The 12,566-nt window shown below is 42.1% G+C and overlaps 1 protein-coding gene across 4 annotated transcripts in view; it reads left to right on the forward strand.

The window, feature by feature from the left end:
* LOC140483931 (voltage-dependent calcium channel subunit alpha-2/delta-2-like) overlaps positions 1-12,566 on the forward strand; it is an 839,332-nt gene that overhangs the window by 722,439 nt on the left and 104,327 nt on the right. For all 4 annotated transcript variants that reach the window (XM_072582777.1, XM_072582773.1, XM_072582774.1 and 1 more), the window contains 2 exons: positions 2,088-2,137; positions 10,439-10,528. In XM_072582777.1, the coding sequence (XP_072438878.1) occupies positions 2,088-2,137; positions 10,439-10,528 (140 nt within the window). The remainder of the gene's footprint in view (positions 1-2,087; positions 2,138-10,438; positions 10,529-12,566) is intronic.

Raw genomic sequence — 12,566 nt, forward strand, 5'->3', positions numbered from 1 at the left:
CGCAGGATGTTAGAATAGTTAAAAATATAAGAAATATCATTGTAGTTACAGGTATAGAATGTTAGCAGGTTAAAGCTATGAGGAATATCATAATAGCACTACAGAAGGTTAGAACAGTTAAACCTAGAGTAACATCACTGCAGAGTTACATGCAAAGGATGTTAGCACACTTAAATCTATGAGGAATATCACTGCACAGATACAGGTGCAGAATGTTAGCACAGTTAAAGGTATGAATAATATCACTATATATGAATCCAGAGCCACAGCAGTAAGATTGACTCTTAACTGACATCTGAAGTAGCCCCAGAAAGCCTCAGTCATGCTCAGTCCCTGAATATATCCTGTCCTACAAGTATTATAGACTGCGTAAAGGTGGGAGCGACGTGTTCTGATGCTGAGTTGCAATTGCACCAGGACTTCTGACTGACCTCATGATGTCTCATGACATCCAATCAGACATGGGCAAAGCAACTTCCTACTGATAAGCACTTATGCCCCTAGCCCCCTCAGCTGATGAGTCTGTACTCCTCAAAGCTGAACATCAATTGTAAAAAGCATGGAAGTAGTTGAGGGTAGAAAGGCCGTAAATGTAATCGAGGTGGGGGACTTCATTGGCCATTATCAACAGTAGCTTGGCAGCAGTGCAACTGATTGAGCTGGCTGCATCTCAAAGGACATGAGTGCTGGACTGCAGCAGATAATGAGGAAACCAACAAGAGGGAAAATGACCTCATACTTACTTACGAGTTAACCTGTTGCAACTCTGTCTTTCCATGACAGTTTCCGTAACAGTGACCATCACACAGTCCTTGTGAAGACAATGCATAATATATTAGAACAGTCACAGGAACACTGCAATAAACAGTCACGTGTACAGTGTATTGGAACAGTCATAGGAGCGCTGCATTAGAACATCACAGACACAATGCACTAGAACAGTGACAGGCACAGTGGCATTAAAAGAGTAAGAGGCACTATGCATTAGAACAGTCACAGGTACGGTGCATTTGAACAGCCACAGGCATGATGCCTCAGAACAGCATTAGAATTAGACTTTATCGTCACATTTACCCAATGAGTATAGTGAAAAGTTCATACGTCGCCACAACAGCATCATCTTAGGTACAAAGGTGATCATAAAGCTGGGTTGATCGTTTCAGGCTGTTACACCAGGCCAGGAGTTTTCCCTGGGAGGCCGCTACATTAGGCATTAGAGCAGACAGAGTCAGGGTGCATTACAATAGTCACAGGCAGATGCATTGAAACAGTCATAGGAACACTGCATTGCAATAGCTGGAACTGTGCAATAGAACAGTCACAGGCACGGTATATTTGAGCAGTCACAGTCATGCTGTATTAGAACAGTCACAGGCATGGTGCAGTAGAACAGACACGGGCACGATGCATTACAACAGACACAGGACATTGTGATACTGCATGAGAACAGCCAGAGGAACAGGGCATTAGAATAGTAAGAAGGACATTGCATTAGAACAGTCAAGGCATGGTGCACAAAAGAACAGTCACAGGCATGGCACATTAGAATAGTGATAGGCATGCTGCATTAGAACAATCACAGGAACGTTACATTAGAATGAAGACAGATATGCTACATTTGAAGTCACAGGAACGTTGCATTAGAACATGCTGCATTAATACATAACACGTTGCATTAGAATAGTCATGGTCACCTTGCATTGGAACAATGAAAGACACAGTGCATTAGAACAGTTTCAGGTATCTTTGTTCATGCCATTCAAATACTTTTTATTTTGGACAATAGATTCTGCAAGAATAAAGCTTCAAGATTTCTTTTACATTTAAAATCACAATTTCTTTAGAACCTTGTATCAATTCTTACATTGTGTGGGAGAATCTAATCATCTCTTAGATCTTCTCCGGTGATCAGATATAAAATCAGATTTTGATTACATCTTACTAAATTAATAAGTACTTTAGATTTATGAAGTTTCAGGTTTGATAAAATGGTAACTGTTTTATTAGGATGCTGCTGTCTCTGAGATTTTTCTGTGTATTTTATTATTCACATGGATTTCATTACTAATATCTTTTTCTCTTTGTAGGATATTATTTTGAAATCCCATCCATTGGAGCAATTCGGATCAATACTCAGGTGAGTGACTCCTGCTGTTTTGGAGAGTTACAGAGTGGCGTCAGAACATCATGGGGCAAACTGTAGAAATATCACAGGGGTCAACATTGTTCTGCGCAGGGCCTGTTATTTCTTCCCTTCTGATGATCCTGTGACTTATCGTTTACCTATTATGCTTTCTCCTGACAATGATAGCCATTATTCGTGGTATTTTGTACTCCAGACTCTGCTATTTTACTTCAGAAGAGCTAGGAGTGGGACTGGTAAAGATTCAGGTATTGATTGAACCATCTAAGTACAGGAAGGGTCTTTAGTCTGCTAAAGACAGCCATATAATAACAAGGTGATTTTATATCACTTCCTAATGATGATGTTGGCTATCATATTTACACATTCACATTAACCATTTACATTTAATCTCCCCCAGAATCTTTCCCTCTCTCCAGTATATCACATCTTATTATTTACATCTCCTTATCTCACAATGAGTCATATGGCATAAGCTTTTCAAATTTAAGGTTAATTAGGCAGCCTTCAGAGGCTATATTGCTTCATTTGTTATGTTATTTTCACAAACATTCTCATTCATTTAGTCTTCTTATTGATTCTGTTGATTCCCTGTAATCAAGCCTAGGCCAATATACATGTATTTGCTTGGATCTGTTATGGTTAAGACCATAAGATATAGGAGCGGAAGTAAGGCCATTTGGCCCATCGAGTCCACTCCGCCATTCAATCATGGCTGATGGGCATTTGAACTCCACTTACCCGCATTCTCCCCGTAGCCCTTAATTCCTCGAGACAACAAGAATCTATCAATCTCTGCCTTGAAGACATTTAGCGTCCCGGCCTCCACTGCACTCTACGGCAATGAATTCCACAGACCCACCACTCTCTGGCTGAAGAAATGTCTCTGCATTTCTGTTCTGAATTTACCCCCTCTAATTCTAAGGCTGTATCCACGGGTCCTAGTCTCCTCACCTAACGGAAACAATTTCCTAGCGTCCACCCTTTCCAAGCCATGTATTATCTTGTACGTCTCTATTAAGTCTCCCCTTAATCTTCTAAACTCCAATGAATACAATCCCAGGATCCTCAGCCGTTCCTCATATGTTAGACCTACCATTCCAGGGATCATCCGTGTGAATCTCCGCTGGACACGTTCCAGTGTCAGTATGTCCTTCCTGAGGTGTGGGGACCAAAACTGGACACAGTACTCCAAATGGGGCCTAACCAGAGCTTTATAAAGTCTCAGTAGCACAACGGTGCTTTTATATTCCAACCCTCTTGAGATAAGTGACAACATTGAATTCACTTTCTTAATCACGGACTCAACCTGCATGTTGACCTTTAGAGAAGCCTTGACTAGCACTCCCAGATCCCTTTGTACTTTGGCTTTACAAATTTTCTCACCGTTTAGAAAGTAGTCTGTGCTTTTATTCTTTTTGCCAAAGTGCAAGACCTCTCATTTGTTCACGTTGAATTCCATCAGCCATTTCCTGGACCACTCTCCCAAACTGTCTAGATCCTTCTGCAGCCTCCCCACTTCCTCAGTACTACCTGCCTGTCCACCTAACTTCGTATCATCTGCAAACTTCGCTAGAATGCCCCCAGTCCCTTCATCCAGATCATTAATATATAATGCGAACAGCTGTGGCCCCAACACTGAACCCTGCGGGACACTGCTCGTCACCGGCTACCATTCTGAAAAAGAACCTTTTATCCCAACTCTCTGCCTTCTGTTAGATAGCCAATCCTCAATCCATCCCAGTTGCTAACCTCGAACACCATGGGCCCTCGCCTTGCTCAGCAGCCTCCCGTGTGGCACCTTATCAAAGGCCTTTTGGAAGTCTAGATAGACCACATCCACTGGGTTTCCCTGGACTAACCTACTTGTCACCTCTTCAAAGAATACCAGAAGGTTTGTCAGGCAAGACCTCCCCTTACTAAATCCATGTTGACTTGTTCTAATCAGACTCTGCTCTTCTAAGAATTTAGAAACCTCATCCTTAATGATGGATTCTAGAATTTTACCAACCACCGAGGTTAGGCTAATTGGCCTATAATTTTTCATCTTTTGTCTTGATCCTTTCTTGAACAATGGGGTTACAACAGCGATCTTCCAATCATCTGGGACTTTCCCTGACTCCAGTGACTCTTGGAAGATCTCAACCAATGCCTCCGCTATTTCGTCAGCCACCTCTCTCAGAACTCTAGGATGTATCCCATCGGGGCCAGGAGACTTATCAATTTTAAAACTTTTTAGCTTTTCTAGCACTATCTCTTTTGTAATGGCAACCATACTCAACTCAGCCCCGACTCCCTTTAATTGTTGGGATATTACTCATGTCTTCCACTGTGAAAACTGACGCAAAGTACTTGTTAAGTTTTCCTGCTATTTCCTTATCTCCCATCACTAGGCTTCGAGTATCAGTTTGATGTGGCCCAATGTCTACTTTTGCCTATCGTTTGTTTCTTATGTATTGAAAGAAACTTTTACTATCGTTTCTAATATTACTGGCTAGCCTACCTTCATATTTGATCCTCTCCTTTCTTATTACTCTCTTTGTTATCCTCTGTTTGTTTTTGTAGCCTTCCCAATCTTCTGATTTCCCACTGCTCTTGGCCACTTTATAGGATCTCTCTTTTTCTTTAATACATTTCCTGATTTCCTTTGTCAGCCATGGCTGTCTAATCCCTCCCTGGATAATCTTTCTTTTCTTGGGGATGAACCTCTGTACAGTGTCCTCAATTATACCCACAAACTCCTGCAATTTTTGCTCTATTGTCTTCCCCACGCGCCTCTGCTTCCAGTCTATTTTTGTCAGTTCCTCTCTCATGCCCTCATAATTACCTTTATTTAACTGTAACACCATTACATCCGATTTTGCCTTCTCTCTTTCAAACTCCAGACTGAACTGTACCATATTATGATTGCTGCTTCCTAAGGGTTCCCTTACTTTAAGATCTTTTATAAAGTCTGGTTCATTGCAAAGCACTAGGTCCAGAATAGCCTGCTCCCTTGTGGGCTCCATGACAAGCTGTTCCAAAAAGCCATCCTGTAAGCATTCCATGAATTCCCTTTCTTTGGATTCACCGGCAACATTATTTACCCAGTCCACCTGCATATTGAAGTCTCCCATGATCAATGTAACCTTGCCTTTCTGACATGCCTTCTCTATTTCCCGGTACATGTTGCATCCCTGGTCCTGACCACTGTTAGGAGGTCTGTACACAACTCCAATTATGTTTTTTTTTGCCTTTGTGGTTCCTCAATTCAACCCACACAGACTCCACATCATCTGACGCTATGTCATTCAGTGCCATAGATTTAATTTGTTCTTAACTAACAAGGCAACCCCACCCCCTCTGCCGACCTCCCTGTCTTTTCGATAAGTTGAAAATCCTTGGAGGTTTAACTGCCAGTCCTGACCCTCCTGTAACCAAGTCTCTGTGATGCCTACCACATCATAATCATTCACTATGATCTGTGCCATTAGTTCATCTGCTTTGTTATGAATGCTACGAGCATTCAGGTAAAGTGCCTTAATGCTAACTTTCTTATCATTAGAGATATTGGAAGTCATATGATGTCCTAAGTTATCCTTGCTTTTTTCTGCATTCCCAGTCTGCCTCAATTTTAAATCCGCCTGGACACATGCTATCCTGCTGCTTATCTTTCCATTTAACGCCATACTCCCTGTCGCTTTCACTTTCCCTTCCCCCCAACTCAGAAGTTTAAAGTCCTACTGACCACCCTATTTATCCTCTTCGCTCGAACATTGGTTCCTGATTGGTTCAGGTGGAGACCGTCCCAACGGTACAGATCCCCCCTGTTCCAAAACTGATGCCAATGCCCCATGAAGTGGAATCCCTCTTTCCCACACCAATCCCTTAGCCACGTGTTTACTTGCCTAATTTTCTTGTCCCTATGCCAATTGGCACGTGGCTCGGGCAGTAATCCGGAGATTATGACCCTTGAGGACCAGTGCTTCAATTTCCTGCCTAGTGCTTCGTAATCCCCAAACAGGTCCTCCACCCTAGTCTTGCCTATGTTGTTAGTACCAATGTGGACCACAACAACTGGATCCTCCCCTCCCGCTCCAATATCCTTTCAAGCCGGTTGGAGATGTCCCGCACCCTGGCACCGGTCAGGCAACACACCATGCGAGACTCCCGATCCGGCTTGCAAAGGATACTATCTGTCCCCGTAATTATAGAATCCCCTATAACCACTACTTGTCTATTAACTCCCCCCTCTTGAATGGCCTTCTGCACCATGGTGCCTTGGTCAGTTGACTCATCCTGTCCAGAGCCCTTTTCCTCATCCGAACAGGGAGCAAGAATCTCGTACCTGTTGGACAAGGTCAAGGGCCGAGGCTCCTGCACTCCTGAACTCAGGTTTCCCCTACCTGCCTCACTTATAGTCACACTCTGATGAGCCTGATCACTAGCTGAATGTGAATTACTTAATCTCCCAGGTGTGACTGCCTCCTGAAACAAAGCGTCCAGGTAACTCTTCCCCCTCCCGGATGTGCCGCAGTGCTTGAAGCTCAGATTCCAGATCATCAACTCTGATCCGGAGTTCTTCCAGCAACCAACACTTGCTGCAGATGTGGTCACTGCCATTCACAATGGGATCAGCCAGCTCCCACATCATACAGCTACAGCACATCACCTGCCATCTCTGCTTAGTTAATTAATTACTTAGTTACTTTGTACAAGTTTGAGTTAGAATACTTTCTGATATCTCTCTGCTATAGTCTTTCCCTAAAAAAGAATTAATATATATACACACAAGGTTACCCTTAAGTATATTTGCCAACTCCCAGAGTGGAAATATCTACCATTGTTCACTAATTTTTTTCAATAGTACTTCATTGGAATGGAGGTACAGGTGTGTTCAGCTGCTTGAGCCAGTTCTGTTCCTTTGTTTAGTTTTCTGTGTCTCAAATCCATTTTCATTCCTCGGTTTTGTATCACTTGATATCATCTACCTATCAAAACAAACCAGCAGTCTCAGTATTGTAAGTTTCAGTTGACCCCAGGATTGGAAATCATGTGGAAGAGTGTTCCACATTTCTACTATCTTTCCTGATTTCACAAGCAAATAGATTAGTTTTAATTTTAAAAATGTTTCCTTTTTTTAGATTTACCAGAGCAAATAATTTCAATGTGTTTAGTTTATTGAATCATTTTATCTTTCTGAACACATCAATTAGATTGACTCTCAATTTATTCAACTCAGGAAAATGCAAGCCTGTACATTCTAATTTGTGCAGCCCCTTCAAGGGCAAAATAGTTTGCATGAGATAGCATTGGTGGAGTTGCAAAAAGCATAAGGGACTGTCTGAGAATACAGGAAGATATAGATAGACTGGAGAGTTGGGCGGAAAAGTGGCAGATGATTTTCAATCAAAACAAATGTGAGGTGATGCATTTAAGCAAGACTAATTCTAGAGTGAATTATACATAGAACGGAAGAGCCTTGGGAAAAGTTGATGGGCAGAAAGATCTGCGAGTGCAGGTCCATTGTATCTGAAAGTTGCTGCACAAGTGGATAGAGTGGTCAAGAAGGCATATGGTATGCTTGCCTTCATTGGATGGGGTATTGAGTATAACAGCTGGCAAGTCATGTTAACATTGTACAAGACATTGCTTCGGTCGCATTCCGACTACTGTGTACAGTTCTGGTTGCCACATTACCAAAAGGATATGGACGCTTTGGAGAGGGTGCAGAGAAGGTTAACGGGGATGTTACCTAGTATGGAAGGTGCGCTCTATGAAGAAAGGTTGAATAGGTTAGGTTTATTTTCATTAGAAAAAAGGAGATTGAAGGGGGACCTGATTGAGGTTTACAAAATCATGAAGGGTATAGACAGGGTGGATAGAGACAAGCTTTTTCCCAGGGTGAAGGATTCAGTAACGAAAGGTCATGCTTTCAAGGTGAGAGATGGAAAGTTTAAGGGGGATACACGCGGCAAGTACTTCACACAGAGGGTGGTGCGCATTTGCAACGCATTGCCGGCAAAGGTGGTAGAGGTACGGTAGATTCATTTAAGATGCATCTGGATAAATGCATGAGTAGGTGGGGAGTAGAGGGATACAGATGCTCAGGAATTGACTGACAGGTTTAGACATTACATTTGGATCAGCTCAGGCTTGGAGGGCTGAAGGGCCTGTTCCTGGGCTGTAAATTTTCTTTGCTCTTTGTTCTTTGAGATTATTCATCTGTGTGGATGTGGATATATGTGTGGGTGTATATGTGTCTAGGTGTCTGTGTATTTGTGTGTATGTCTGTTTGGAATTTAAATGTGTACATGTCGGTGTGTGAGGATGTGTGAAGAGATCTATATGTCTAGGTATCTACATGTGTATATGTTTACATATGCACATGTTGCACTTGTGAGGATTTGAATGCTTAAATGTGCCATGTGGGTTGAGATGCCTTCATGCATTCAACTGTCAGCATGGATATACTTCATGTTGTTCTGTCCACATGAATTCAGAATGCCATGAACTTTGGGGTTAGACTAAACTGCTCCTGCTCCAATTCTGCTGCAGCTTTATCTCTGCCTTTTTAGATTAGATTAGGTTCCCTACAATGTGGAAACAAGCTCTTCAGCCCAACTAGTCCACACTGACCCTCCGAAGAGTACCCACCCAGACCCATTTCCTTCTGACTAATGCACCTAACACTATGGGCAATTTAGCATGGCCAACTCACCTGACCTGCACATCTTTTGGATTGTGGGAGGAAACCCATGCAGACATGGGGAGAGTGTGCAAACTCCACACACAGTCACCTGAGGCTGGAATCGAACCTGGGACCCTGGTGCTGTGAGGCAGCAGTGCTAACCACTGAGCCACCGTGCCACCTCATCTAATGTGCCCTGATAGTCTGGAATTCTTATAAACATTTTTATATATTGTGTTGTACAGAATACTGGTCCTTGTATTACAGTTCTGCAACACTTTTGTTCCATTGGTCTGTTCTCAGAGCCTCAATAGCATGTGACAGCTGTTGTCAGTGTCACCATCCTACACACCATTTTTATACTACAGCGTGTGAGCATGTCTGTGTAGCTGTCAGCTAGAGACATTGAGGATTTGTGAGAGATTGTTATCCTGAAAATATCACTATCAATTGCCCCCTTCTCACTGTACATGGCTTTCAGTAGCTTTGGAAACAGATTTTAGAAACCGTGGTATTAATTTTATAATTTGTGGTCTAATTTGTGGGGCAGCTGTGTTCAGTGGACAAACTCGCAACACTATGAAAGCTCACTGAAATAAGCTCCAGTCAGCTTGTTAAGAGCTGATCAATGAGGTTCTCTGCCAATTGCAAGCTTCAATAGTGGAGACTTGCCCCACAAACAATATTATTGGCCAATCAGAGGCTGGCACCTCTGAGCCCTAGAGATCAATGATAGGAGCATTGTCTTAAAGGTGAGGATTTATCTTTTGCTTCTCGTGATGTGGGGTTTGCAGAGACAGGAGGATCAAGGAGCCTGAGGTAAGAGCAGGAGGATAGCTTTAATCGAAGCAAATGGAGTTTCTCCATCCGTAACCTGGCAGAAAGGTCACCCTCGTTTCCCAGTCAGGAATCCAGCCACTTTTCCTGCCTGGTGAAGGGGGTAGGCTGTTGGGGTGGTGACAAGTTGACACTCTTAAGTAACGATGAGAAGAGCCAACCCAGCCAATTATTTATCCTCTTGTCCCTTCTTACCTTCTCCAAGAAAGGGTGACATTAGACCCGATGTGTATGACTTGATTCCAATTTTGGGAGTAAAGTCAAGAAACGACAGGCCGGCAATAAAGCTGCTTGTGTTTAGGGTTTCCATTTGGCTTCCAAGAGGACAATGTGCTTTCATAAAGTAAACTATTGTTTCATGCGTTCAGGACAAACCATAAAATAAGTGTGCACTGAGAATTAATTTCTTCAGAAAATTCCTCCCAAACAACTTCTATGGCTTTGCAGTGTGAAAATTCTGCACACATTATGAATCATCAATCACTCCCTCACATCAACAGACATGTCCCAGAGGTTAATATCCCAGGAACTCTTCAGGATATGGAATATGAAATGCTGGTGCAGTGAGGAGAGTTTATAGCAACAGTCACTACTTTGTCTCTGAGGTCACGTTGAACACGTTTAATTTTCTTTGAACAGTATTCTATCCATTCACTGTTGAATGGAATCGAAGTATTTGCATGATTTATTCGATTTGAAGATACTACGAAAAGATCGGAAATGATTTAGACTGTATCAGAGATGAACCAGATGGCCATTTTAATGCAGCCCATGTTTCCATGTTACAGGAGTATTTAGATGTTCTTGGTCGTCCTATGGTGATGGCAGGAAAGAAAGCCAAAAAGGTTCAATGGACTAACGTTTATCAGGATGCTTTGGTAAGATTACTTTGGAATGGAATGTAGATCAAATGTCTACATGGAATCTTCCTTTCTTTTGGAATGTTGCATGGTTAAAATTTATCGGGAATGCTAGAGGAATTGTTAACCATTTAACACCCCAGTTCACTTTCTCTTCCATTGAAGCGTATCACTCCCTCAGTACCATACTGTCAGTGCAGAGTATGTGTCCAAGCTTAGGACTAGGTCTTGTAATCACAGTATTCAGTATCAGGAATAGGAATCTAGCCAACTGAGTCAAAATGACACAAGTGTTCCTGAAATGAAATGCAATGTCAGGTGTTCCCAGTCAGTGAGGAGCAAAACTTTCTTCATGTCCAAAGGATCAATTAATTACAGGCACAAAGACAACCCTGAGATAACTGAATAGCAAAGTAACCTGTTCCAATACTGTACTTAACGTGGCAGCAGAGGCAATGCAGTGAGACTAGCACAGTACCAAATGTTGAAGATTTGCAGAAGGCAGATTTTATATGTCACAATAACTGGCACAGCAAATTGTAGGCAAACTGATAGCATGGTGTCAGAGTATATGTATCATAGGTCTCATAGATTTCTGTATTTACTTGGGGAATGTGGTGACAGATGGGGCTGAGCTGCTGGAGTGTACATGAAGTTCAAAATGCTTCCTTATTTAAATTGTTTACAAAGGTATTTAATTTCTATGACAAAGATTGATTTGTTTTTATCAGTTGACTGCCAGTTCCAACCAATGGAACAGCTAATAGAATGTCAGTGGACTAGTAATCCAGAGGCCCAGGCTAATGCTGTGACATACAGGTTCATATTCCACTGTGGCAGTTCATCTGGAATATAAAGCTATAGTCAGTGATGGTGACCATGACTGCAATCGGCAATTGATGTAAAAGCCTATCTGGTCCAGTAATGTCAGAAAGGGAAGGAAATCTGTTCACCTTACTTGGTTTGTCCTATGCTATAGATCCTTCCAGATCTATAGCAATGTGGTTTCCTTATAACTGTTGTCAAGGGACGTTTCCAGTGATGCCCAAATACTATGAAAGGACATTTAACACAAGCAACACAGAATTAAGATGGAAAAGATTTACCACGATGTTGCCGGCACTGGAGAATTTCAGTTATAAGGAGAGGCTGAATAGGCTGGGACTTTTTAAATTGGAGAGTAGAAGGTTGAGGGGTGATCTTGTAGAGGTTTATAAAATCATGAGGGACATAAATAAGGCGAATAGCAAAGGTCTTTTCCCTATGTTGGGGGAGTTCAAAACCAACAAACATATTTTTAAGATAAGAGTAGAAAGATTTAAAACGGACTTGAGAGGCAAGTTTTTCACACACAGTGGTTTGTATGTGGAATGAATTGCCAGAGGAAATGGTAGATGCAGGTATGGTTACAACATTTAAAAAATATTTGGGTAGGTAGATGGATAGGAAAGGTTTAGAGGAATTATGGGTCAAATGCAGGCAAATGGGACTAGTTTAGTTTGGGAAACTTGGTCAGCTAGGACAGGTTGGATATGAGGCGTCTGATTCAATGATGTATTTTCTGATAATTTCATCTAGTGCTGACAATGGGAAGTTTTAGTATTTCAGACTAAGTACAGCCAATTTTGAGGTGGCAAGTATAGTAAAGGAGCATTTCAAACTTCCTAGTGATGTTGAGGCTTACAGCTGTGTTTTGTGAACCATCAAATCAGAAGTCTTTGCTTTGTCTCTATGTCCGTGCTGAGTTAGCTGATTTTAGCTGAGGTGTCCTGGGCAGACAAATGGAAAATTGGCTGGTCCTCCTGCTTGTGATACCTTGCTGAAGATTCGATCTATCTGGACTTTGGGCTCAGCTGTGATAGCCTCCTTGGTTGAATATCCTATTAACCTTTTGTGAATCGTGTGTAGAATAGTAGTCTGTTGATGGAGACAAAAACACAAAAAGACTGGAAACAATCAGCCAATCAGGCAGCCTCAATGGAGAAATGAAGCTGGGGATCATTCATGCAAACTGAATGGAACTGCTCTGCAAAGCGATCTTCCAATTTGATTTTGG

This window comes from Chiloscyllium punctatum, chromosome 12 (assembly GCF_047496795.1).
Source record: "Chiloscyllium punctatum isolate Juve2018m chromosome 12, sChiPun1.3, whole genome shotgun sequence".
NCBI lineage: Eukaryota > Metazoa > Chordata > Chondrichthyes > Orectolobiformes > Hemiscylliidae > Chiloscyllium > Chiloscyllium punctatum.